Raw genomic sequence first — 27346 nt, forward strand, 5'->3', positions numbered from 1 at the left:
CTTGGTTTTGGTGATTCAGATCAGCTCCACAGGAACCTTCCGAACTTTCCCGAAATGTGCTTGAGGCCAACAGCTACCGGCCTTTCGTATGGAGAGAAAAAGGAGGATCAGCTAAATGCGGAGGTTTGAGGCGCGAGGGTGCTGTTTTGTGTTTCCCTGGTCAGGACTTCTTTGCGTTGGGGGCTTACCAGCTTGGGCCAGCGCGGGTCGTGCTCCGCCGGGTTTGAGGGTGTCCGGAGCTGTCCGCTCCCCAACCCGACTCCCCCACCTACAAGCCAGTCCTACCACTTCATACGGTATCACATTGGGCTAGTTAGTTAACCCCTCTATGCCTTCGTTTGCTGTTCTGTAAAAGGAAAATAAAAATAATACCTTCCTAGTGTGATGTTTGAGAAAAAACGAGGTAGTACAAAAAGTTTTAAATGAGCTTCCGTGAACCCATGAGTATGGTTTGTCCCTAACTCTTGATATTTTTAGGAAGCAGAGGGTTGCTTCTAGCTGGTACCGGGGAATGCACTGTAATATTTATCTGGGATGGAGACACAATCCTGATATTTCACAACCTTCCTTCCTTCCCCCAGTCCTGACTTCTCAAAAAAAAAAAAAACACTGTTCTGAGGAAGAGGCAGCAGAGCCCCACGTGAGTAAGACTTGTCATTTTTCTTCTACGAAGATATTTACATAAATCAGAAAATATGTGGGTCATATATTGGAGCATGGGAAGTGATTATGTTAACGAACCCACAAGGGGGGTTCAGTGTTGCTCCCCACACAGACAGCCAATTCTGAGACAAGGATTGTCAAGGAAGAAAGGATTTATTGCAGGAGGCCCTTCTGCTGGATGGAGGAGGTATGAACTGCCTCAGATTGCCTCCCTCACCCCAACCAACAGGGTCAGGGGGGTTTTCTGGAGGCAAAATGAATAATGCATGAGGGGAGTGAGCATCATTCTGTGTTTGGGGTGGAGTGCAGGGCACGCAAGCGCAGTGGGAAATCATGCTAGTACATACGTCCCACTATCAAAAAATGGTAGATAAGTCTCTCTCCAGGGTGGACATTTTGGTATTATAATGGGCTAGGGGTTAATATTGGTCATTCTTTCAGCCTGTGCACAGGCTCAGGGGGTCTTTGGGGACCATCTGTAGTAGAGTATCACTTATCTTGTCTTCTCGGGATAAACAGGTGGTGTGAGGCTTTGTAATTATTTTATGGCTGCAAGGAGGTTCCACCATTTCTGGGAAAGAAACTCAAAAGAGAAATGCATCAGTGCAATAGAAAGTTGCAAAGTTCTGGTCAGCAAATCTTACCAACAGCTTTCTATTTTCTGCCTATTTTGAGACTACAGCTGCTAAGCTGCTGGGACTGAGATAAAACTCACTGTCAAGGTGACTTAGAGCAGCCAGCCCTAGCCACAATGTGAACCCTGAAAACTCATTTGAAATATGAAGGAGACCGGGCCTGGTGGCTCACGCCTGTAATCCTAGCACTCTGGGAGGCCGAGGTGGGCGGATCGTTTGAGCTCAGGAGTTCAAGACCAGCCTGAGCAAGAGCGAGACCCCATCTCTACTAAAAATAGAAAGAAATTATATGGACAGCTAAAAATATATATAGAAAAAATTAGCCGGGCATGGTGGTGTATGCCTGTAGTCCCAGCTACTCGGGAGGCTGAGACAGGAGGATCACTTAAGCCCAGGAGTTTGAGGTTGCTGTGAGCTAGGCTGATGCCACGTCACTCTAGCCCAGGCAACAGAGTGAGACTCTGTCTCAAAAAAAAAAAAAAAAAAGAAATATGAAGGAAATAAAAACGCTATTGAGAAAACATTTTCTTGCTTACGGAGCTGGTTACAATTACAATGAAGCACTAGTTGCTAAGTCCCATTCTAAGGACACTTTCCACCACATCATGGCTCTCTGAAGTAGTGGTGCTATCTTTCCTACTCTAAAGGTGAGGAGAGGCCGGGTGCGATGGCTCACGCCTGTAATCCTAGCACTCTGGGAGGCCGAGGTGGGTGGATTGTTTGAGCTCAGGAGTTCGAGACCAGCCTGAGCAAGAGTGAGACCCCATCTCTACTAAAAATAGAAAGAAATTATATGGACAGCTAAAAATACAGAGAGAAAAAATTAGCCAGGCATGGTGGTGCATGCCTGTAGCCCCAGCTACTTGGGAGGCTGAGGCAGTAGGATCACTTAAGCCCAGGAGTTTGAGGTTGCTGTGAGCTAGGCTGATGCCACGTCACTCTAGCCCGGGCAACAGAGTGAGACTCTGTCTCAAAAAAAAAAAAAAAGGTGAGGAGACTAAGACACACCTGTTTGCCTATAGTCAGTCATCCAGGAGGCAGAGCATGTGTTGGAGTCTAGGCAGTCTGAGTCTGGACCTGAGTTTGTGATCTCTTTGGTGTATTCTCCCTGAGCCATAGGAAACTGGCTAGTATCATGTGAAACTAGGTTGGGATTTTACTGCAGGAATTTGAGAGCAAGGTTTGGTTTGTTCTCTGAGTTTTTAAAAGTCATTTTCTCAACTATTACATTTTTTAAATGTCAATTAATATAGAAGTAACATGTAATCATGGAAAATTCAGAAGATACAGAAATAGATTTTTAAAAAACTTAAATTACCCATAGCTTTCGCATGTAAAGATAACAATTATTAACATTTTAGTGCGACTTTGTCAGGTTATTCTTGTGAATATTTCTGTTCAGTTGGGGCTATTTGTGACTGATAGTGAACTGTAGGCCTACTCAAACTGTGATCCCCAAACCAGCAGCATTGGCATCACCTGAGTAGAAATGCCCAGATCTTCTGATTTGGAATTTTCACAGATGGGACCCAGGAATCTGCATTTCAACAAAATCCCAAGGTGATTTCTGTGCACATTTAAAGTTTGAAAAGCTCAGGAAAGAGTCTTATTTGGAAACTCAGTTCTAGAAAACTGACCCTGCCAGATATCACAGGTGAAACTGAGCTGGCTGTATTAGAACTTTACTGAATCCAATGATTTTTCCTTCCCACTAAATACTATTAACTGTGAAGTCTCTATGCAAAATTATGACATGAGCAGAAGGCAGCTGGCAAGTCTATCAAAATGGAGAAACTTAGAAATCCTGAAGACACATTTCTCCCAGGCTTTGGATAGTGGATTCATTGCCCTCTTTTGTACTGGAGCACTTTTACCAAAAGTGGGAGTATCAACTACTAGTTACTGTTAATTAATGTTAGATGTTATTGCCATAATTGTCATCATTATCATCTTTGTTGCCATTACAATTATTTTTATTACCGTTGTTATTACTATGACTATTTCGTGATTCTTTTTTTAATTTTATATAATTTCCAACTGAAAGAAAAGTTGCAAAAAATAGTATAAGGAAATTCATATGCTTTTAACCCAGACTCACCAGTTGCTTATTTGCTCTGTTGATGACCACAAGCCAAATACCACCAGGAACATACCTATAACCAAGGACAGTTAAGTTTGTTTTAGCTTGCTACATCAAAGAAGCCCACACACCACAGGGAATCATCATGCATGGGGTGTGTTGGTAAGAGGCAATTACAAGGGGCTGATTGTAGGTTTTTGGCTTATATTAGCTGAGTTGGAAAAAGTTTTGGGCAGTATGATTGGATACTGTCATTATTGAGTAATTTGATAACCGAATATTATAGTAATTTTTACATAGGAGGTGGGGAAACAAAATGAGACTGTAGTTGTCACTTTTAACGAAGTAGTCACTTGTGTTAGCTGAGAGAGGCAGTCATTTGGTTATTTTTTGTCATTGTAGAATGTATTCGTCTCTGTGTTACAGACCATGTTGCTCACCATGATCACTGAGTGGCCCTGTCTGATTCTTGTTGATAAATTGAAAGTACCAAGTTCTGGCTGTTGCTGCTATTTGCTGTCATAGCTAATTTTTTTTTTTCCTTCTTTCACAACTTTATCATATTTATATTTTGTTTTTGGCTTTTTGCTGAAGCATTTGAGAGCAAGCTGGAGATAGTGATCAAAATCAAATTAATTACATTGATAAGACACCATTATCTAATCTATAGTTCACATTTAAATTTGTTCAGTTTTCCCAATAAAGTCTTTGAGTACAAACGCACCCTTGCACCCCCCCAGGCCCAGTCTAATTGTATGCATTGCACTTAGTTTTCATTTCATTAGTCACCTTGACTCTAGAATGACTCCTTAGATTTTATTTTTCTTTTTTGTTCTTGATATTTTTGTAGAGTATTGGCAAATTATTTTGTAAAATGTTCCTATTTTTTCATTTAATGTTTGTTCATGATTAAATTCAGACAGATGCCACAAAAGTGGTGAGTCATCTTTCTCAGTGCATTGTAAAAAGACTTGTGTTGGTTTGTGAGTTTCCCCCACTGGTAGTCTTAACTTTGTTCCTTTGGATAAGGGTCTACCAGGTTATCTTTTTCCTTTTGCAGTTAATTCTTTAAGACTATGTAGCTATCTTATGCTTCACCAAACTTAAAAATTTTTAGCATCCCTTGATGATTTTCTAGTTTTCTTTCATTATTTATTAGTTTATGTGTTAGGCTATAAGAGGAAATTTCTCTTCTCACCATTTGTTTATTATACATTGCTTTATTTATAACATTATGGACTCAAGTTCCTCCTGTCTTTTTCATTCAAATTAGGTATGGACTGTCAAACTTTTTTTTAAATTGCGGTATCTTAGGTTTTATTAGTTCAGCATTGAGGAAGCAACTTGTTAGAAAGACAACAAGAGATTTTTCAGTAGTATAATACACTTTCACATGAACAGAGCAACAACCTGTGAACTTAGGCATCTTAAAATATTCTAATGGTAGAAATTGCATTTTGAAGGATGATTTCAAACTATAGACTATCCTCTACTTACTGTAGTTGCAAAGAAATATGAAACCTGACAATGTTCAGAGTTTTCTACCTTGAAATAATCCCATGCGGTTGGTACTGTTTTTCTCTCCCACTTGCAGATGACAGAAGTGAGCCAAAGCGATGTTAATTTCCCCAAGGTGGCACTGCTAGTGAGTAGCTGTACCAGGATTTTAACCCATGTGTATCAATTTCAGAGTCTACTCTTAGATGTTGTCTCAATTCATACCGTACCCAGAATAAGAATTAACTTCCACTACCAGAGAAGTACAGGCACACCAGTGATGGGGGCCACTGTGTGGTTGGGCAGGTTGTATACTGAAAGGGGTAAAGATGGCTGCCTGAGATCCATGTCACGTTCTACTCAGAAGCCCCGTATCTACAGCCATCCTGAGGAACAAGTATGTTTTCTACTTCACTAGGAGCAGCCACAGGGATTAGCAACAGTTTCCATTGACTTCTCTCTTCTTTTCTAGTTCTGCCTTCTTAGGACTCTGTGCTTCCCCAGAAGGAAGAATTAAAAATGAGTAAGTTCAAGGTGAGGAGAGCTTCCTTTTCTCATTATTAAAAATACTATTTTTGTACTCAGAGATGGGACATATGTGTTTCTTTTTCAAGGAGAGTCAAGGCATTTGAGGACCTGTTGAGTGTGCCAGGTACTTATTTTGGATCATTTAATAAAATTTAACTGGTTTGGGTTTTAATTTTTGTTTTATTTCATCATTTTCTATTTTATTTCATCATTTTCTATTTTACAAATAAAAGTAGAAAAACTAATAGAAATAAGAAACATCTTCTACTTTACTACTTCCCCACTTATAAATTGGCTGTATTTATATTTCTGTAATCTCTTCATTGTATGTACTTAAGTTATATATTTGCATTTATAACACAGATACAATTAAAAATTTTTTATTTAATGTGTAACATTCATTGTTATGTCATATTTCCATCAAATTTATGTACCCAGTTTTTAAACTATTTTCTCTATATAGGTAGTTTAGGATTTTTATTGTTTTAGAAACTGTAGTGACAGTTTTCCTGTATTTTTCTAAAAAAGTCAATTTTTTAAAAATGCTGCCCTTTAACATATTAGGTATTCAGAATTGAAAAGGTATGTTTTGTATGTAGTACTTAGGATGTTTTTGATAGAATATTCAAAAATGGCACAGTACGTCAGGATTTAACAGTTGCTTCACTCAGAAAAAATATTTTTAGGCTTTTTTTCATGATAAGAACTAGATTCTGTCTTACCCATGCCTCAGTCATACCCTGTGTATGTTTTATTTACTGGTCTATCTTTTTTACTTTGAGTTTTTTTTTTTTTTTCCTTTTCTTTTAAATCAAAGTAATATGTGACCTTAGTTTAAAAAAGTCTGGTGGTATTAGAGGACTGACCAGGCACTTGTGCTCTGTCCCTGTGTTTACATCTCAGGGCAACTGTATGAAGAGATACTTGGTTTTACCTTCATTTTAAACATGACAAAGCATTGTAAAAAATGAGGAATCTGCTCAAGTTCACATGGGAGACCAAGGATCTAGAGTCAAGGTGTTATATTCAAGTGAAAGACCATGACAGGAGAAGAGAGACAGAGTCAGTCAGAGACCTGGCATCCCCTTTTGATTTATTTCCATGTACAACACTACTCCTCACCTGGCTCCCACTTCCTTGGGAAGACAAGTGTCATCAAACATTGTTGGGACTAAATTGGTAAACATTTCTGGGGAAATTGACAGTGTTAATTAAAAAGTAAAACCTTTTAAGTTCAGGATACAACAGTTAGAGTTCTAGGGAGTTTAGTTACAATAGTACTCACTGAGAGCACCAGGTAAACATACAAAGCTTTCTTTTTCGTAGAAGGACTTTTGGTGAAACTGAGGAAAATCATTGTATGGCATTGGCAAGAGAGAAGGAGAAGGGCTGGGAAATCTACTACAAATACCTCAGCATCCAGAGCAGCTTCCCACCCATCCTTCCCACTTTGTCTGTGTTGCACCTCGTCCAGTGGACATTGGGTATAAGATTGAGGTCATGTGTTTTTGTTCTAGGAAGCAGTGACATTTAAGGATGTGGCTGTGGCCTTCACTGAGGAGGAGCTGGGGCTGCTGGACTCTGCCCAGAGGAAGCTGTACCGAGATGTGATGGTAGAGAACTTCAGGAACCTGCTCTCAGTGGGTAGGGACAGCCTCCGTCTGTAGTGTCTTTGTGACCCTAGAGTTTTAGGCTTTGAGGTTCTTAAAATGGTTCCCTGAGTATGGGGCCCTGCCTTTCCTGGTTCCTATGGGAAGCAGAGACCCAAGATGTTTCTGGTCTTTCTGAACAGGATATTTTAGGTCTTTTTCATTTGTGTTTTATAAAAGATCTGTAAATGGACAGAATACCCTTATACCTTGTCTGTTCTTTTTCACATTTCATTCCCGTCTCGTTAGCGAATTATAAAACCAATTTATTGAATCCCACCAGTAATTTTTAATGAAATAAAATAAGGTAGAAAATAGCAGAGCTCCTTAGGAAGAATGGAACACACTGCAGCAAAAACTCTTGTCAAATGCACGAGGGGTGTGAGCACCAGTGGGAGGAAAGTTAATGAAAACAGACATTAGTTAAAAATAGGTTATTTAAACTTGGTTTTCATAATATTTATTTACGCATATTTGTCAGGGTCATGAAATAAATGGCCTTTCTTTAATGGGTCATGATTTAAATAACATTTTGAAAACCACTGTTTTCAGTTTCTTGAATATGCAGTTGCAGCTCAAACTGCCAATATATTTAAACTCCTGTGTATTCATTTTCACCTTGTGACTTCGCATTTTCACAGGGCATCAACCCTTCAAACGAGATACATCACATATAGAAACAGAAAAGAAGCTTTGGATGATGAAGACAGCAACCCAAAGAGATAGAAATTTAGGTAAGAACCAAGCAATTGTGAGTTCTTACAGTTAACTGTCCATCTGATTTGCTTCCCACCTCCCTCCTCTTGCCATCACCTGGTCCAAATGGCCAGATCTCTTTCTTGGATTCTTGCAATAGCCATTGGCTGGTTGCCCTGCTCTCATCCTTCCCCTCCTACAGTCTGTTCTCCAAGTGGCAGCCAAAGTGATCCTTGTGACCTTAGGTCGGACTATTCCTTTGCTCAAAATTTCCTTGTGCCTTATTTTACGTAGAGTAAAAACCACTTAAAGTGGCTGACAGAGTCCGACATGATCTGCTCTTCATTCCCCACTGCCTCTCTGAATACATCTCCTGTGTTCTCCCTCTTGCTCAGTGTATTCCAGCCACATTGTCCTCCCTGTTTTTCAGACCTGGCGAGGATGCTTCTACCTGATAGCCCTTTCTTCTCTCTGCCTGGAATAGTCTTTGACCTATAATCATCCTGGCCCCTTCTTCACTTCATTTAGATCTTTAGTTTTGGTATCACAAAAGAGGCCTCTTCTGACCACTCTATTAAAAACACATTCCGGCCGGGCGCGGTGGCTCACGCCTGTAATCCTAGCACTCTGGGAGGCCGAGGTGGGCGGATCGTTTGAGCTCAGGAGTTCAAGACCAGCCTGAGCAAGAGCGAGACCCCATCTCTACTAAAAATAGAAAGAAATTATATGGACAGCTAAAAATATATATAGAAAAAATTAGCCGGGCATGGTGGCGCATGCCTGTAGTCCCAGCTACTCGGGAGGCTGAGACAGGAAGATCGCTTGAGCTCAGGAGTTTGAGGTTGCTGTGAGCTAGGCTGACGCCACGGCACTCACTCTAGCCTGGGCAACAGAGTGAGACTCTGTCAAAAAAAAAAAAATAAAAATAAAAAATAAAATAAAATAAAAAAAAATAAAATAAAAACACATTCCTCCCTTTACTTTCTGTTCCCTACCTTATTTTGTATATAGGCATTTATCATCACTTCACATGTATTTTTGTTCACTTGTTTATAACTTATGTCTTCTCACTGGAGTGTAATTTTCAGGACTGGAGCAATTTTCTTTCTTTATTGCTGTCTTCTCAGTGCTTAGAATAGTCCTGTAAATAGAGGACTCTGTAGATATTAGTTGAATAAATGAATGAGTTAATGCATGTGGAAATGTGTCTTCCATGGAGATAACTAATAGGAGGTGAACAAATCAGAAAAAATAAGGGATATTGCAAAATATTTTTTGTCTTCCAATGAACTTCTAACCTAATTCTAATTTCTCAGGTCCTTAATTCTAATTTCTCTGGGTAGTGGGGTGCGTGTGTGTGTGTATGTGTGTGTGTGTGTGTGTGTGTGTGTTTACCTGTCTGTACCAGTAGAATCACTTCTTAGGGACCTAGAGTATTATAGTTGTAACCAAACTGAATAACATGCTTTCTGTATGATTTTCTTTGAGCAGTTTTAGCAGAGCCTGTTCATTTGGGGAGGAATTATTTTTGTAAGAATTCAAGTGATTTTACTGCCTTTGATTTTTTTTCCTTCAAAATTAACCCCCTCGGTGTAACCTTGCCTCAGGTATACCTTTTCAACTTCTCAGCAAAACTATACTTCCCAGTTCTTTTTGTATTTCAGATACCTTACTTATAAAAGCTCTTTTGCTTCTATGACTTGGCTCAAACTTAAACTTGAATTTGGAGTTATAGAGAATCTTGGAAATCAAACTGGGATTCATCTATACATACATTTCTCGAGTACTTACTAACTGTCAGGCACTATTCTGAGCTGTAGTTATAAAACTATGAACACTACAAATATTATTCCTTATTGATAGTACATTATGATAGGAAAGATATGTAATTTTTAAAAAATGATTTAGATAGTATGTCAGTAGTTGTGTATTTAAATGGATTTCATCAGTGCTTAGTGGTTGGGAGCTTAGTGGACCACTTCTTGGTTTCTGTCAGTATGTAAACCAGAAACCTTTTTATGTTGTGAAAAAGATAAGCTGCACCATCCTGAGGTTCATTAAAGTCTCACACTGTGTCCTAAATATTACTTGGATCTTTGAACAAAAGACTCACCTGTCTATATCTCTGAATTCTTTGTCCCTACAGAAGAGAACAGTCAAAGTGAGTTAAGGACTATTCAAGGTGGAGGAACAAATGAAGAGCTTTCCTGTTGGAAAATCTGGCAACAAATTGCAGATGACTTAACCAGGTGTCAAGACCCCATGATAAATAATTTTCAGTTTCACAAGCAAGGTGATTTCCCTTGCCAGGTAGGGGTAGGACTGTCTATTCAAATTTCTAAATATGACAACTATATATTAAATCATAAAGTAGATGGTCCCAGTGATTCTGGAAATTCACAGTTTCTGACTTTGAGACGCCAAGATTCTTTGAGGAAAACTTTCCGGACTGAGTCACAGAATTATCAGAATAGATACCAGCAAATTCCCATGAAAAATAAACTATGTCAGTGTAAACAGGGTGTTGACCCTATCAGTTGGATTTCACGTCACCATGATGATTATAGAGCACACAAAAGTGAAAAATCTCATAGATCTGATGATTATGGAAAAGACAACATGAAGATTTTGACCTTTGATCAGAATAGCATGATTCACACAGGACAGAAACCTTACCAGTGTAACAAGTGTGAAAAAACCTTCGATGATCTCTCCGGCTTTGATCTTCAACAGCAATTACAATCAGGAGAGAATTCTCCTACATGTGTCAAGTATGGAAAAGGCTTTCATTATAGCTCAGTTCTTCCTGTTCAGAGAGTTCACATGGGAGAAAAACTTAAGTGTGATGAGGGTGGTAGGGAATTCAATCAGGACTCACATCTACAAAACCATCAGAAAGTCCATATGATAGAGAAACCATACAAATGTAGTCAATGTGGGAAAGGTTTCAATCGTAGATCAGCACTGAATGTTCATTGTAAGGTCCACACGGGAGAGAAACCTTATAACTGTGAGGAGTGTGGGAGGGCCTTCAGTCAGGCCTCTCATCTTCAGGACCATCAGCGACTCCACACTGGGGAGAAACCATTCAAATGTGATGCATGTGGTAAGAGCTTCAGTCGGAATTCACATCTTCAATCCCATCAGAGAGTTCATACGGGAGAGAAACCATACAAATGTGAGGAGTGTGGGAAGGGCTTCATTTGTAGCTCCAATCTTTACATTCATCAGAGGGTCCACACAGGAGAAAAACCTTATAAATGTGAGGAATGTGGTAAAGGCTTTAGTCGGCCTTCAAGTCTTCAGGCCCATCAGGGAGTCCACACTGGAGAGAAATCATATATATGTACTGCGTGTGGGAAAGGGTTTACTCTGAGTTCAAATCTTCAAGCCCATCAGAGAGTGCACACTGGAGAGAAACCATACAAATGTGAGGAGTGTGGGAAGAGCTTCAGGAGGAACTCCCATTATCAAGTTCATCTAGTAGTCCACACAGGAGAGAAACCGTATAAATGTGAGGTGTGTGGAAAGGGCTTCAGTCAAAGTTCATATCTTCAAATCCATCAGAAGGCCCACAGTATAGAGAAACCTTACAAGTGTGAGGAGTGTGGGCAGGGCTTTAATCAGAGTTCACGACTTCAGATCCACCAGCTGATCCATACCGGCGAGAAACCATACAAATGTGAAGAATGTGGAAAGGGATTCAGTCGTAGAGCAGATCTTAAAATTCATTGTAGAATCCACACAGGAGAGAAACCATATAATTGTGAGGAGTGTGGGAAGGTCTTCAGGCAGGCCTCAAATCTTTTGGCCCATCAGAGAGTCCATAGTGGAGAAAAACCATTCAAATGTGAAGAGTGTGGGAAGAGCTTTGGTCGGAGTGCACACCTTCAAGCCCATCAAAAAGTCCACACTGGAGAAAAGCCGTACAAATGTGAGGAGTGTGGGAAGGGCTTCAAGTGGAGCCTGAATCTTGACATGCATCAGAGGGTGCACACAGGAGAGAAACCATATAAGTGTGGGGAGTGTGGTAAGTACTTCAGTCAGGCCTCAAGCCTTCAGCTTCATCAGAGTGTCCACACTGGAGAGAAACCATACAAATGTGATGTGTGTGGTAAAGTCTTCAGTCGGTCTTCACAACTACAGTCTCATCAGAGGGTTCACACAGGAGAGAAACCTTACAAATGTGAGATATGTGGTAAGAGCTTCAGTTGGCGATCAAATCTTACAATTCATCACAGGATCCATGTTGGTGATAAACCCTATCAAAGTAATAGAGGTGGTAAGAATGTCAGGGAATCCACACAGGAAAAAAATTCTATAAAATGATTTTTTTGAAGGCTCAAGTGTTATGTGAATTCTTCCAATCAAGTCTCAAAAGAAGAAAAAATAATTTGTTTCAAATAAGCCAGTGTTTCAGCCATAACTCCTCATGTCCCAGTGGTCCAGAGACCACACAACAGAGAACCCTTATAATTGGTACCCTAAAGGCTTCAGTCACAACCTTCACCTTTATAAAATACTACTTAGAAAGAGGTGTTAGGCTAAGAGTTTTGTCAGGTCTTTTACAAAAGTATCATGGACATGCCAAAATTAGTGTCCACTATAATGTTAAGGGCGGAGACTTTGTTCACTATTGGATCTACATAATCTTATTGCCAAGTACTTCATAGGTGCTCAATATTTGTTATATTAATAAATGGGAAAAATAATATTTGAAAGTTGTGTTGAGATCACCTCCAGAATATCATAAATTTGTATTCAAAACAGGAAACCTGAAAGTAGCCTTAATAAAATTTAATTCAGGGAGACAGAGTTGGAATATAGAAAACCACTCAATACTGTAATCTGCAATACTGATTTGGCACTGTCCTGTTATGATTAGCTCTTGTTCTCCCCTAGCCTCTCTAATCAAGTTGGGCCCTATCTTTCTGGACTTTGTCTAATGTTATATTAGTTTTACATAGATTTAGTTATCTTTTGTGACAGTATAGACTGAAAAGTCAGTTTTATTAATCTTGCAGTAATAGGACACTATGTAGTACAGTATTGATTATTCACTGTTAAGGCAGGCATTTAAGTGTCAGAAGAGTTAATGACAAACAGTAAATATTGAATTGATTATTAGTTTCTTATTCTCCACATTTTCATTCAGGCTTTGACACGATTGCCTTCTAAGGGCTTTAGCATTACTTTCATCAAAACATAGGTAGAGGCTATTTGCAGTAGATAACTTTTGTCAAATTCTCTACCCCATAGTCTCTTTTCCCCATTCTGAGAAAGGACAAAAATTGTTAGAATTTGATAAATTTTATCAAACACATTGATAAGTGGGGCATGACTGACATGTTTTAGTAGTGGGAGTGAAGAATACTTTTGGAAGAGGAGTTCATATGTATCAGTATATAATGTGCATCCCTTTGCTCTGTAAATCATAGAATAGGAACTTAGGAGATTCAAATGATGTTGCTGAATTTTGTTAAAAGTGGAAATAATTTTTTATATACTCATTCAATAACAAATTCATGAAAATGATGCTAAACTTAGAAGTTTAGTGTAGGAACATCGTATACCTTAGTCAAACTCATAAGTGCCCACATGAATGAATAGTACAATAGTGCCTCTGATCATGTGTGACAGGCTGTTCACCCTTAGGTATGCAGTGGCAAGGACAATCTGCAAGGCTTTTTTTTTTTTTTCACATTTCTATATATTTTTAATTTTCAGTGAGCATCAATTTTAGTAAAATACTGTTATTTTACAAAGCAGGTAGTAAAATTACATAAAATATAATTTGAAAAATTGCTAAGAACATTAATCCCTTACAGTTAGAAGTTATCTATCATCATATGGCACATAAGGCCAAAATTAAGGATTGCAAGTCTGGAAATCATTTATAAAAACTATGAATCAAAGATACAGATACATTGGTGTGAGTGTGTATTTACAACTGATGCATTTGAAACTTCTTAGGCACAAATACAGCCTAGAAGATTTTAGTGTAGTTTCAAGAGTAGGAATAAATACATCCTCATTCCTGTCAGATTCCTTACTGACTGAGTAGCCCAGAGCACTGTTGTCCTTTCAATCTTGATCTGATTTAGGAAGTGGCCGAGTCATTCCAGGCTCTGTATGGCAGAGAATCTTGAACTGTGGTAAAAAGGAATGATGAAAAAAATTTTTTACAAAGTAACAGGGTGAGGGCAAATCCTGAAGATAGAGAGTGAAAATAGCTTTGGGAGGTAAAATTTAAAAAGATTCCCTGATCAACCTGAGCAAGAGCGAGACCCCATCTCTACTAAAAATAGAAAGACATTATATGGACAGCTAAAAATATATATAGAAAAAATTAGCCGGGCATGGTGGTGCATGCCTGTAGTCCCAGCTACTCGGGAGGCTGAGACAGGAGGATCCCTTGAGCTCAGGAGTTTGAGGTTGCTGTGAGCTAGGCTGACGCCACGGCACTCACTCTAGCCTGGGCAACAGGGTGAGACTCTGTCTCAAAAAAAAAAAAAAAGATTCCCTGAGGAAAAGATGTGCATAGGGAGGGAACAGCATGATGCCAGCAGAGATTAATGATGAGAACAAGCAGTTAAGCAGGATTGAATACCCTTTCTTTCTTTTTAGGCATTTCAGTGATGTTTAAAGCTTAGTTGGTTAAAGGGCTTGCTCAGCAAAGGGTATGTATAATGTGAGAGGCAGATTCCTACAATTTCCTGTGGTTTCCTGGGCCACACCTTCACATGTGAAGTATATAAAGTCCATGCTACCTCAAATTGTGTTAGAAATCCTGTTTTTGATGTTTAGTTTGCTCTTGTAGATACCAGGATAGCTCACTAACTCTCAGGGTAATTTGTTGTTTAGTGAGTTAAGCCAAGTGTTGGCAAACTACCTCCTGTGAGCCAAACCTGGCTCACTGCCTTGAAAGCTTTATTGGAATAGAGCAATGCCCATTCTTTTATGTATTATTTATGGCTGCTTTCTCACTGCAATGACACAGTTTAGTAGTTGTGACAAACACTGTGGTCCACAAAATCTAAAATACTTTCTGGCACTTTACAGAAAAAGTTTATTGACTACTATGTTAGGTGAACTTTCTCTTAACATTTGTCTCCCATAACTGAAAAGACCACAGGGAGAGTAGGACTTAGACCTGCTTCGGTCTAAGGCAACTACAATGGTTGCCTTTTGATTCTCTTATCTGCCCTTCTGGTTGGCCTTAGTTGTTAGGTTGGTCTAACGATGGCACTAGCAACTGGGGAACAGTTTCCTTTTTTTACAGCCAATGGAAGGGATGCTCTTATATCAGTAGTGTTGGGTAGTTCCCTACTCAGTCCCATTGTTTATGGCTCCTATGACCTTGACTCCCATTTACATTCTAAATTAAACTTATGTGTATCCAGTTTCCTTGGCCTATGTTGGCTATTAAGTTTCAACTCCCACTTGCCACTCTGGGCTAGAGTTCTTCATTTTAGGCCTCTGGGAGATTTTCCTATCTTAGCTTTGAGTTTGGCTACATGTTAACATTTTGGGGAACTTGTTATATATTAGTATTTCTTAGTTTTTGAAAAAAGAGGCACCCAAAGTTAAATTCAGTCCGTGGGTGACTGACAGCACATTGAATTCAAAGCCTTGTAGAGTCTCTTATGTCATAGGACATCAATGGGAAGGAGTGGAATTCTGAAAAATTGGGATGGGAACATATGGCAGACTCCAACAAAGCTGAGGACTTTACCACTAAATTTAGCAGAACCTCCTTTGCCATTAGAAAGAGCCTTTCCTCCCTTTTTTAGGTTATTCTCCCCTTGCTTCAGAAACCTGTAATGACCTCCCCTGAAATAGTTTCCTTGCAAAGGCCTGTAGATCCTCAAGACTTACCCTCCACTACCTCATTTTTCTAGACTTACAATGGGATGCAAGTCCTTGGAGGCAATGGGGGGAGAGAAGTCATCAAGTACAAGGTATGACCATGAGAAGATACTATAATAGCCCAAATAAGGATTTTTGTAATTTATATCAATAGATACCTGAGAAATATATATGGTTGTGGAGCTTAAGGGTATTGAATCAGGCGGAAGTAATATAATGATGATTAGGCTAGGTTTGTTGTTATGTGTGCACTGAACAGTGAGCATCTGGGAATGCCTTCAACAGTTTGCTCAGTTGAGTGACTGAAACCTGGATGCAAAGCTAGCTGACCTTAAAGTCAGAATGCCAGAACTTTGTAAGTATGTTGTAGAAGAGAGTTTCTCAACCTTGGCACAAGTGACATTTTGGACTGAATAGCTCTGTTGGGGGATGTTCTGTGGATGATTAGCAGTATAGTATCCCTGGCCCCTAGCCACTAGATTCCAGTAACACACAAACATATGCACAAACACCAGTCATAACAGGCAAAAATGTCTCCAATCACTGCCAAATATTCCCTGGGGTGGGGGTGGGGTTGAGGGGCACAAAATTGCCCCAACTCAGAACTACTGTGTAGAACATACATAAATAAGAATGCCAGAGTGCTGGAGTGGATTTATCATGTAAGACCTTCTTACCCAGCCCCTATGTGCCCTGGGAGATCACAGAGAACACTCTCTTTGCCAAGTATTTGAGAAATCCATTGGTGAGAGGAGCATTGGCAATCTTGGAGAGCTCTGTAGGGCCTCTTAGACCAGGAATGAGAGGGAAATTATGACATTGAGGTGGGCTCATTGAATTCAACGAGGATGATGAGATCCTGGAGCATCGGGGGTTAAGTGGTGGCACTTCATTGATGAAGACAAAGTGAGTGTGTTTATCATAATGAGCAGCAAAGCCAAAGGGATCCTCTGAATAGTTTAATTCACAAATATCAGAAGTTTACCAATTTCCTGCTTGATTTTAATAAGTGGGAAAGCTCTAGGTCTGGTAAATCAACATGAGAGAGTTGTATACCTTCAGCCAGTTCCATTATGTGAGTGAGTTCCCATTCCTAGAGCACCTTCAATAAAGGGCAGGTCAGGTCCCCTAGAGGAAGTACCCTAATACGCTGCCTAAACTGATTTATACTACCATACATTACCCTAGACATCCCCCCAAAGTGACTTGCAGCCATATTTAATGGAGTCTGTGCACTTGGTAAATGGAAACAACCAGACTATGGAGGGATTACTGGACACTAGAGCTGAATTGACACTAACTCCCAGAACTCCAAAATGTCACTGTGGTCCACCAGTTAGAAGGGTTTATGGAGGACAAATAATGAATGTCTTTGCTTAGGTCCATTTGTGGTGGTCCAGATGGATTCCTGAACTCATCCTATGTGGTCATTTCCCAAGTCCCAGAATGCAGAGTTGCAATAGCTGCATTCAACAGCTGGCAGAATCCTCCTTGGTTCCCTGACCCATGAAACAAGGACTGTTTTTGTAAGAAAGGACATGTGAACACTGTAACTGCCTTGTATGTACCAAAATAGGAAACCTAAAGCAAAACCACATTCATGAAAGGGTTGCAGAAATTAGTGCCACTAGCAGTATCTTGAAAGTTGCAGGAGTCATGATTTCTATCACATTCTCATTCATTCACTTATTTGACCTGTGCAGAAGATAGGCAAATCTTGGAGAATGACAGAAGATTATTTGAAACTTAATTAGGAGTTGTCTCCAATTGTGCCTTCAGATGTGGTTTCATTGCTGGAGCAAGTCAACATGTCTGGTGGCACCTGATGTACAGCCATTAAGACAATATATGCTTTTTTATCCGTACCCACTAGTAAATATCATCCAAAGAAGTTTATTTTTGTCTGGTAAGGCCATCAATACACTTAGAAGGTCCCAGCTCAGTGCTACATCAGTGTTCTGAAATTTTCACAATTAGGGATTGGTAAACTGGTTTGTGGACTAAATCTGGCTGCCACTTGTTTTTGTAAGTAAAGCTTCATTGAACCATAGCCATGACCATTCTACATATTATCTATAGGTGCTTTTGTACTAAAATGGTAGAGCTGAGTGGTTGATCATAGAGATCCTGTGGTCTGCAAATCCTGAAATATTTATTATACTACCTGGCTCCTTATGGAAATAATTGTTTGATCCTGCTCTAGTCTGTATAAATCTTTTTTTTTTTTTTTTTTTTTTTTTTTGTTGAGACAGAGTCTCACTTTGTTGCCCAGGCTAGAGTGAGTGCCGTGGCATCAGCTTAGCTCACAGCAACCTCAGACTCCTCGGCTTAAGCGATCCTACTGCCTCAGCCTCCCAAGTAGCTGGGACTACAGGCATGCGCCACTATGCCCGGCTAATTTTTTTATATAGATTTTTAGTTGTCCATATAATGTCTTTCTATTTTTTAGTAGAGACGGGGTCTCGCTCAGGCTGGTCTCGAACTCCTGACCTTGAGCGATCCACCCGCCTCGGCCTCCCAGAGTGCTAGGATTACAGGCGTGAGCCACCGCGCCCGGCCTGTATAAATCTTAATTGCCTCTCCATTCCACAGAACATCACTCTGGCCTAATATATTATAAATATAATAGCAACTAAAATTTCTAAGCAGGAAGAAGTGATTACACCAGACATCTTGGTTAGACATATATAATACATGAGAGAGGATGGATAATAACACAAAAATTCAGGGGCTGACCACCTTCATTAGATTTCTAGAGGACCGGTGGTCTCAGACATATCCATTCTGAAGTGAAGAACAAATAGCTACATCTGGCCCTTCTAAAACCACGAGGAAGGAGACACAATGCCTAGTAGGCCTCTTTGCAAGGTGTGCGTGTGTGTGTGTGTGTGTGTGACTTAAAAAAATATTGTAAAAAACACATAACATTAAATTTACCATCTTAACCATTTTTAAGTGTACAGTTCATTAGTGTTAATTATGTTCACATTGTACCACAGATCTCTAGAACTTTTTCATCTTACAACACTGAAAATCTTATACCCGCTGGATACTATTTCCTGCCCCCTTCCTCCCAGCTCTTGTTAACCACTTTCTACATTTTGTTTCTATGATTGACTACTTTAGGTACTTCATATGAGTGGAATCATACAGTATTTGTCCTTTTGTGATTGGCTTATTTCACTTGGCATAATGTCCTTGAGGTTCATTCATGTTATAGCATGTGACAGGTTTTCTTTCTTTTTTAAGGCTGCATAATATTTGATTGTCTGTATGTAGCACATTTTCTTTGTCCATTCTCCTGTCAATAGACACTTGGATTGCTTCCACCTCTTGGCTGTTGTGACTAATGCTGCGATGAATATCAGTGTGAAAATCTCTCTGAGATCTTGATGTGAATTATTTTGGATATATATCCAGAAGTGGAATTGCTGAGTCATCTGGTCATTCTGTTTTTAATTTCAGGGGAAACCTGCATATTGGTTACCACAATAGCTGTGCCATTTTACATTCCTGCCAACAATGCACAAGTATCCCAATGTTACATCCTTTGATAGTGGCCATCCTGATGGCTATGAAGTGATAACTCATTATGGTTTTGATTTGTATTTCCCTAATGATTGGTGATGTCAAACATCTTTTCATGTGCTTATTGACAATTTGTATATCTTCTTGGGAGATGTCTATTTAAGACCTTTTCCCAATTTTTAATTCTGGATATTTGTGGGGGGATTGTTATTGTTGAATTTTAGAAATTCTTTATATATTCTGGATATTAACCGCTTATCAGATATATAATTTGCAATTATTTTCTTCCATTTCACAAGTTGCCTTTTCACTTTCACTCTGTTGACTATTTCTTTTGATGCGCAGAGTTTTTGAGTTTGGTGTAGTCCCATTTGTCTATTGTTTACTTTGTTGCCTGTGCTTTTAGTATCATATCCAAGAAATCATTGCCGAATCCAGTGTCATGAAAGTTTTCCCTTATGTTTTCTTCTAGGAGTTTAAGCATTTTAGGTCTAACATTTCAGGTATTTAATCCATTTTGAGTTAAATTTTGTATATGGTGTAAGGTAAGGGTCCAACTTCATTCTTTAGTATGTGGATATCCAGTTTTCCCAAGACCATTTGTTGAAGAAACTGTCCTTTCCCCATTGTGTAGTCTTGGTACTCACAAAAAATCATTTGGCCATATATGCAGAAGTTTATTCTGGGTCTTCTACTGTGTTCCATTGTTTACACATCTATCTTTATGCAAGTACCACATCATCTTAGTTACCATTGCTTTGTAGTATGTTTTGAAATCATGGAGTGTCAGGCCTCCAAATTTGTTCTTATTTTTAAAGATTGTTTTGGCTATTAGGGGTCCCTTGAAATTCCATACAAATTTTAGGATTTTTAAAAACATTTTCTGCGAAAACCAAAACGCCAATTGGATTTTGATAGGGATTGCATTGGATCTGTAGATCACTTTGGGTAGTATGACGTTTTAGTAATATTAAGTCTTCCAATCCATGAGCACAAGATGTTTTTCCATTTATTTGTTTCTTCTTTGATTTCTTTTATCAATGTTTATAGTTTTCAGTGTATAAGTCTGTCACTTATTTAAGTTTATCTCTAAGCATTTTATTCTTTTTGATGGTGTAGTAAATGAAATTTTCTTAATTTCCTTTTCAGGTTGGCCATTGTTAGTGTATAGAGATGCAACTGATTTTCAAAAATTTTTATTTCTGTATCAATCCCACCTATCTTTTTTGTAGCCACTGATTTTTAAGTGTTGATTTTGTATCCTACAACTTTGCTAACTTTTTTTTTTATTAGTTCTAACTTTTTTGTGTGTACATGAATCTTTCTGTATATAAGATCGAGTCATCTGCAAACAGAGATAATTCTACTTTTTTCCAATTTGGAAGACTATTCTTTTTTCTGACTACTCTGGCCAGAATATCTAGTACTATGTTAAATAGTAGTGATGAGGTTGAACATCCAACCTGAAACTTTCATTATCATGAGGGTGTTTCTTCGCATATCTTATAATGTTCTTTTCTTCAAGGTCTACTGTACTTTGTCCAGTATGAATATATTATAAAATTACAGAAATAATATCAGGCCTCAGATGGCAGTCTTTCTCTAGAGAGGATTTCCATTTGTTTCTGTCAGGTGCATAAAGATACCAACAAAAAAGGTTCACTTTAATCTATTTTCAGGTACTGAGGTGATCTGAAAGTTTTGCTTCTATCCCTACTGAAGATGCTCCATTTCCCTTTTATCCTTACTCCTAATTGTGCAGTTCTTTGGGGTTTTACCAGGCACACCTCTCCTCCTGACCTCCTCCCCGAACCTCTTCAGGAAGGCTAAAGCTTTCAATAACAAAATTGGCAGGCGCGACCAAGGCAGACACTTCCACAACATAATGGTAAGACTTGGCCGAGATTCTAGGACTACCCAGAAGCCCAGGGAACTCGGATGTATTTCCTCTCCAGCCGGCGGGGCTACAGTTATTCTTTCCTCTGGAGCATTCTGGGAAGTGTAGTCTGAGGTCCGTGTAGCAGGGGGCACTTCCGCTTCTGGATGTCAGGGCTACGGAATTCTGGGAAGTGGTCCCCGGGCTCTCTGTAGTCGCAAGGAGGCTCTTTCGCCGTAGGAGAGTTCAGGGAGACAAGTCTTTGATCCGCGGGGACCCTCCAAGCTTTCTCGGCCTGGACCGGAGACCATCGGGGCCCTGAGTCTTGTCCCAAGGAGAGACCCAGAAGCCGCGGCCACCTGCAGAGGATTAAGTTGGGAGCAGTTTGCGTTCCCCTTGGCGAGCCTCCCGTGTAGAGCAGTTCGTGCATCCTTGGGTTGTGGTTGACCTGCTCACATGTCGCCTAATTTGAGGGTCTCCCAGCGCTCCCCAGCCAGCTTCCCCCACCTGCCTGCCAGCTCTGCCACTTCCTAGTGTTATAACGTTATGCGAGTTACTTCATCATTCTCTATCCCATTCTCCTTGTCCCTTAAGTAGCAGTTCCTTATAGTTTTATACGAATTAATTCTTTAAATGGCCATAATAGCCTCATGAGGTAGGTACTATTATCCTTTTTTTTTTTTAACAGATAAAGATACGCAGGTAATAGTCATCTCTACACAACGTAGAAAAAGAAAGCAAGCAAAACAGTAATAAAACAATTACTGAATAAGGATATCCAGAGTATAGTATTGTAGGTAATCTACAGGAAGAGATTACACCTTATGTATACAGTCAAGCAGTTATAAGCTTTTTATACTATTCTGTGTTTAACCACTATGTAATCTGTTCTCAAAATTAATGTCTTTTTATAAGGGTGCTTGACTGCATCATTTGCTGCAAATCTTTCATAATTTCATCCTAAATTTGCTTGAGAATCAAGTCTTAGTGAATTGAGTAAATATTTGTCCTAGTTAACCTACTTTATCCAAAGGAGTGATAAAACTCTTTTACCTTCCCTGGTAGCTGATTTACAGCTCCCAGAAAGGGACCTTGGTGAAACTCTTACAGTAATAGGAACACTGGGGTGTTATTTTCTCAGATGTTTACATTTAAAAGGGACAAATCCCAGACCTTTGACAAATAATTCTGGGTTGTAAACCTGGTAAGAAATTTACTTAGTCTCTAATAAGATTTACGTGCATATCAAAAGGTTAGAGAAAGAATTCAGAAATACTAGGTTTCTAGTCGCCCTCTTAGTGACACAGCAGCGTGTCAGTCTCATAACCTGAAGAAAACTAGCTTTCTAATGGAAATACTCCAAGAAAAAGGAAAAGTAAAACAGGCCCTTTTGGCAAAGAAAGAGTATTTTTCCCCCATTTTCTCTTAGGGAGTTTGTGTTGTTTGCCCAAGACTTACAGTGAGCAAGAAGCGGAACTTCCATTTGAATCCATGGAGTTCATAACCCAAATCTGTGTTAATAATCCCTATGCTGTACATTTCTTTTACACTGAAAGGGTCAATGAAGGACCCAAAGGACACATTTCACACACAGGCTATGTGAAAGCAACGTGGCTGGTTTATTCACCCAGGTGCGGGTGGGCTGAGTCCGAAAAGAGAGCACAGAAGGGGGTTTAGTGAGGGTTTTTATAAACAGGGATACTCCCTCCGACCTGCCCTGTTCAGTTCTTTTTTTTTTTTTTTTTTGAGACAGAGTCTCACTCTGTTGCCTGGGCTAGAGTGCCGTGGCGTCAGCCTAGCTCACAGCAACCTCAAACTCCTGGGCTCAAGCGATCCTCCTGCCTCAGCCTTCTGAGTAGCTGGGACTACAGGCATGTGCCACCATGCCTGGCTAATTTTTTCTATATATTTTTACTTGTCCAGCTAATTTCTTTCTATTTTTAATAGAGACGGGTCTCGCTCCTGCTCAGGCTGTTCTCGAACTCCTGACCTCCAGCGATCCTCCCACCTCGGCCTCCCAGAGTGCTAGGATTACAGGCATGAGCCACCACACCCTGCCCCCTGTTCAGTTCTTCGTTTCTGGGCCAAACTGGCAGGTGAAGAATTGCTTCCTGCTACGTGCAGCAGAGGACAGTGGGCAGAACAGCTGTTTGTAGTAAATTCTTCTTCAGGTAACCAACTCCTACTATCCCTTTCCCCAGTCACATCCATCCTTCTGTTCTGGCGGCGTCCTTATCAGGAGAGCTAGGGAGGGATAGCCTTGGTCCCCATCAGGGAGGAAGGGGGACGGAGTGCTGGCTGTAGCCGTCTGTGAGATCTACAAAGTCTGGGGACTCCCCAGACTCCTGCGGCTATTGTTTTACAAGCCCAAGTTTTGCATTAACCACATTCTGTCCTATACATACTTTTCAGGTTCCCACCTGGAATAAACCTAACATACACCATAGGAAATAGTCATGTATATGGTTTGTGGAAGTCTTTTTCTACCAGGTTTGGGAGGTGGTTTGGGGCTTTATAGTTTATATTCTCATTATAGAAGTAATGCATGCCTGTTATAGAGAGATTAGAAAATACAGAAAGGTAAAAAGGAAAGCATTAAAATTAGCTGTAATCTGAGATAACCAGTGTTAACATTTTTGTTTATTTATTTATTTATTAACACATTTAATGCATTTATGCATTGGTGCCATACTACTCATGGTATTTTCACAGATTTTTGTTATTTAAATGCCCAAACATAGAGAAAATAGTGTAATGAAACCTGTCCTCTAACCATCAGTCATTTTCAACCCTTGTCAATATTTTGCTTATTTTATTACATCTATTCCTCTTCTCCCATACAAAATACTTCTTGGTGGGGCTGGGAGACGGGGAGCTTGTGTATTTTAAACCAAAACCAAATCCCAGGCAGGGAGTCAGTAGAATTTAAAGCTAATTAAGGCCGGGTGTGGTGGCTCACGCCTGTAATCCCAGAACTCTAGGAGGCCAAGGCAGGAGGATCGTTTGAGCTCAGGAGTTCGAGACCAGCCTGAGCAAGAGCGAGACCCCATCTCTACTAAAAATAGAAAGAAATTAGCTGGACAACTAAATATATATGGAAAAAATTAGCCGGGCATGGTGGCTCATGCCTGTAGTCCCAGCTACTCCGGAGGCTGAGGCAGAAGGATTGCTTAAGCCCAGGAGTTTGAGGTTGCTGTGAGCTAGGCTGACGCCACAGCACTTTAGCCTGGGCAACAGAGCGAAACTCTGTCTCAAAAAATAAAAAATAAAGGTAATTAACATAAAGTGATTCCATATAGAGAGCAAAGCAAATAACTTCAGAGATTTCATTCCTGGTCACTAGGAGAATGGTTGGTTATATGAGAAAGCTAAGGGACGTAGAAACATTGAGATTTGGAGAAGAGTAGGTACTAATTTGGTTTCTTAATTTGGAGTTTTTGATTTAGGGTCTTCTAGATCTTCTGATCTGTTTCTCCCTTGGGCTGCATGTTACTTTGTTACAGGGAGTATGTCCCATTCTTTACTGTGTGCTTAGCGCTCAGCACAAGACTGGCAAAGGGGTTCTTCAGTGTTTGTGGTTGGTGTAGCTGCCCAATATCCTTGAACAGGGGTCTGCAGCTCAGTTAGATTGTATTCATAATTCCCGAAATGGATTTAGGAAACAATAAAGGAAAATAGTATCAATATTAGTGATTCTTTATCTCACTTTTCATGAGATGCAGAATCTTCTCGGTTTTTTTTCCACAGCATTCAAAAGTTGGTGTAAAATTATTGATAATATTTTGATATAAAAACAAATTTGTTTGGAAACCTACCATCCCTGACTTATGTGTCCTATGTTTATCACCTGAGGATAATATTTGCTAACTTTTTATAGGGTAGTCATGAATCAGGCAGAGTTTCTAATGCTTTGCATGTATTTATTCATTTGTTCCTCATATCAACCCTGTCATGATCTCCATTTTACAAATGCAAAAATGGACAGAATTCCCAGAATAAGTAGCAGAACTAGTATTTTAAGCTAGGCAGCCTGATCCCAAGTCTGTAATCTTGGCCACTACACATTACTTTATTAATCTGTAAGACAAAACCCACAAGAAGTCTTAGTGGAGCAGGGAATATTTAAGCTATAGATGAGGACTATGACCTAGGAGTGAATAGGAAGGAAGGAACAGCAGTTACAAAGAATTAGAGGCTTTTTGTAGGAGTACAAGTGATTTGCTATGGCTGGACATGTAGAGTGGATTTGAAGAGAGAAACAGCATCTGGAAGATACCTGTTTGACTTGGTAAAGTATTGACCTTAAGGGCACTAGATAGACATACAGGTGAAAATAATAGACTTACCATCTTAGGATATATCTCTCTGGCATCAAGAAGGAAAAATAGTTGATTGCAGTTAAATATTCTGTTCATGTTGATTATACAAGATGTGATTAATGGCTGTCAAGTGCTGAATTTTGAAACCTGGCTCTAGTGCATAATAACTTAGTAACATGGGACGAATTACTTCACCTCTCTCTGCCTCTGGTTTCTAAACAGTAAAATAGAAGAAATAATAATATTTGCTGTAAGAAGTTGTTGTGAAAATGGAGTGAGGGTCCCAGAGTCTAAATAGTTTGGAATAGTTCCTGGTACAGATTAGGTGCTCCATAACAGACAGCTGTGTATAATAGAATAAAGAATATATATTCAGTAAATGAGAACTACAAGTGTTATTTTAGTGGATATGTGGATATTTTTAGGTATTGCTTTCCTCTCCCAACCCTCATTTCTTTGAAACATCAATTCTATCATACATTTGAGCAAATGATAATAGTCTTTATTTTTATTTTTACTTTTTTTTTTTTTTTTAAGAGACAGCGTCTCGCTCTATCACCCAGACTGAATTGCAGTGGCCCAATCATGGCTCACTGTATCCTGGAACTCCTGGGCTCAAGTGATCCTCTTGTCTCAGCCTCCCAAGTAACTGGGACTACAGATGTATGTCACCACACCCAGCTAATTTTAATAGTCCATAATGACCATTGCTTAGACCTTGAATTAAGAAATTTGTTCATCTTTCAAATTCAGAAACTCCCTGAGGAATTATTACAATGGTCCCAATTGCTTTGAGAAGTTGATCATACAAGGCTATGCCAAAGCATGTGTTTTCACACAATGTCTGGATACCCTCAGCGGGCAAGTTCTGAATTATTTGTGCCATTAATAAAAGTGGAAATCCACAATATATTCTGCCTCCGTTGCATTTTTTTTTTTTTTTTGGTCTTTCATTCTTTTCGTATCTCAAAGTACTTTTCCTACTAATCTTCTTTTTTTTTTTTTTTTTTTTTTTTTTTTGAGACAGAATCTCACTCTGTTGCCCAGGCTAGAGTGAGTGCCGTGGCGTCAGCCTAGCTCACAGCAACCTCAAACTCCCAGGCTCAAGCGATCCTCCTGCCTCTGCCTCCCAAGTAGCTGGGACTACAGGCATGCACCACCATGCCCGGCTAATTTTTTCTATATATATATTTAGCTGTCCATATAATTTCTTTCTATTTTTAGTAGAGATGGGGTCTCGCTCTTGCTCAGGCTGGTCTCGAACTCCTGAGCTCAAACGATCCGCCCACCTCGGCCTCCCAGAGTGCTAGGATTACAGGCGTGAGCCACCGCGCCCGGCCCCCTACTAATCTTCTTAAATGTAAAAACTAAGGCTTTCCCCTCCTGTTTTGGAAAGTGGTGGGTATAATTTTATTAGTAAAGGATCACACGATCTGTTTCTTACAGTCGTTCTTCTCTTTTAGGGCTCCGATTCTTCACATATTTGCTGTTATTTTTTGTTATATTTGTAAATGGGAAAAAGCTAAACTCTATTAGTATCGGAGAACAAAAAATGACAGGAAGCCACGAAGGGGATTCTGGATGTAGTCTGGCGGAAACTCCAAGAAATTTTATTTATTTATTTATTTATTTAGTCTCACACGCGCGCGCTTGCTCTCTTTTTAATCTCTAAAATGACAGGAGGGCGGGACATAGATGGTTCTGCCTTCTCTCGGGAGTTCTGGGAAATGTAGTCCACAATTCTGTCCGGAAACAATTGGGCTGCCGGACTGCGGGGCGGTGGCACCGGTTCCCCTCGGGGCTTCTGGGAAGTGTAGTTCACGGGCTCCAGGTAGTCAGAGCCACTTCCGCCCGGGGAAAGCGAGGTCGCCACCATCTTTCGGTCCGCGAGGTGAGTCAACCCTGCACCCGCACGACCACTCCGAGCCTTTTCAGCCGAGCGTGGGACTGTTCGCTACCCAGCCGTCAGTCTTAGGATGGAGAAGTCGCGGCCGCCGGCGGAGGCC

At 39.9% G+C, this 27346-nt stretch overlaps 1 protein-coding gene across 2 annotated transcripts; it reads left to right on the top strand.

The window, feature by feature from the left end:
* Positions 1-12207, top strand: ZNF226 (zinc finger protein 226). 2 transcript variants are annotated; one of them, XM_069457139.1, is made up of 6 exons: positions 1-123; positions 582-640; positions 5348-5409; positions 6921-7047; positions 7694-7786; positions 9895-12207. In XM_069457139.1, exons 3-6 carry the CDS (start codon positions 5395-5397, stop codon positions 12075-12077), a joined length of 2418 nt encoding a protein of 805 aa, XP_069313240.1. In that variant the 5' UTR covers positions 1-123; positions 582-640; positions 5348-5394; the 3' UTR covers positions 12078-12207. The 2 variants fall into 2 exon arrangements, with proteins under 2 accessions (XP_069313240.1, XP_069313241.1); XM_069457140.1 differs by lacking the exons at positions 1-123; positions 582-640 and adding an exon at positions 5490-5527 and having other exon boundaries at positions 5359-5409.
* Positions 12208-27346: the final 15139 nt, after the last annotated feature.

This window comes from Eulemur rufifrons, chromosome 24 (assembly GCF_041146395.1).
Source record: "Eulemur rufifrons isolate Redbay chromosome 24, OSU_ERuf_1, whole genome shotgun sequence".
Classification (NCBI taxonomy): Eukaryota; Metazoa; Chordata; class Mammalia; order Primates; family Lemuridae; genus Eulemur; species Eulemur rufifrons.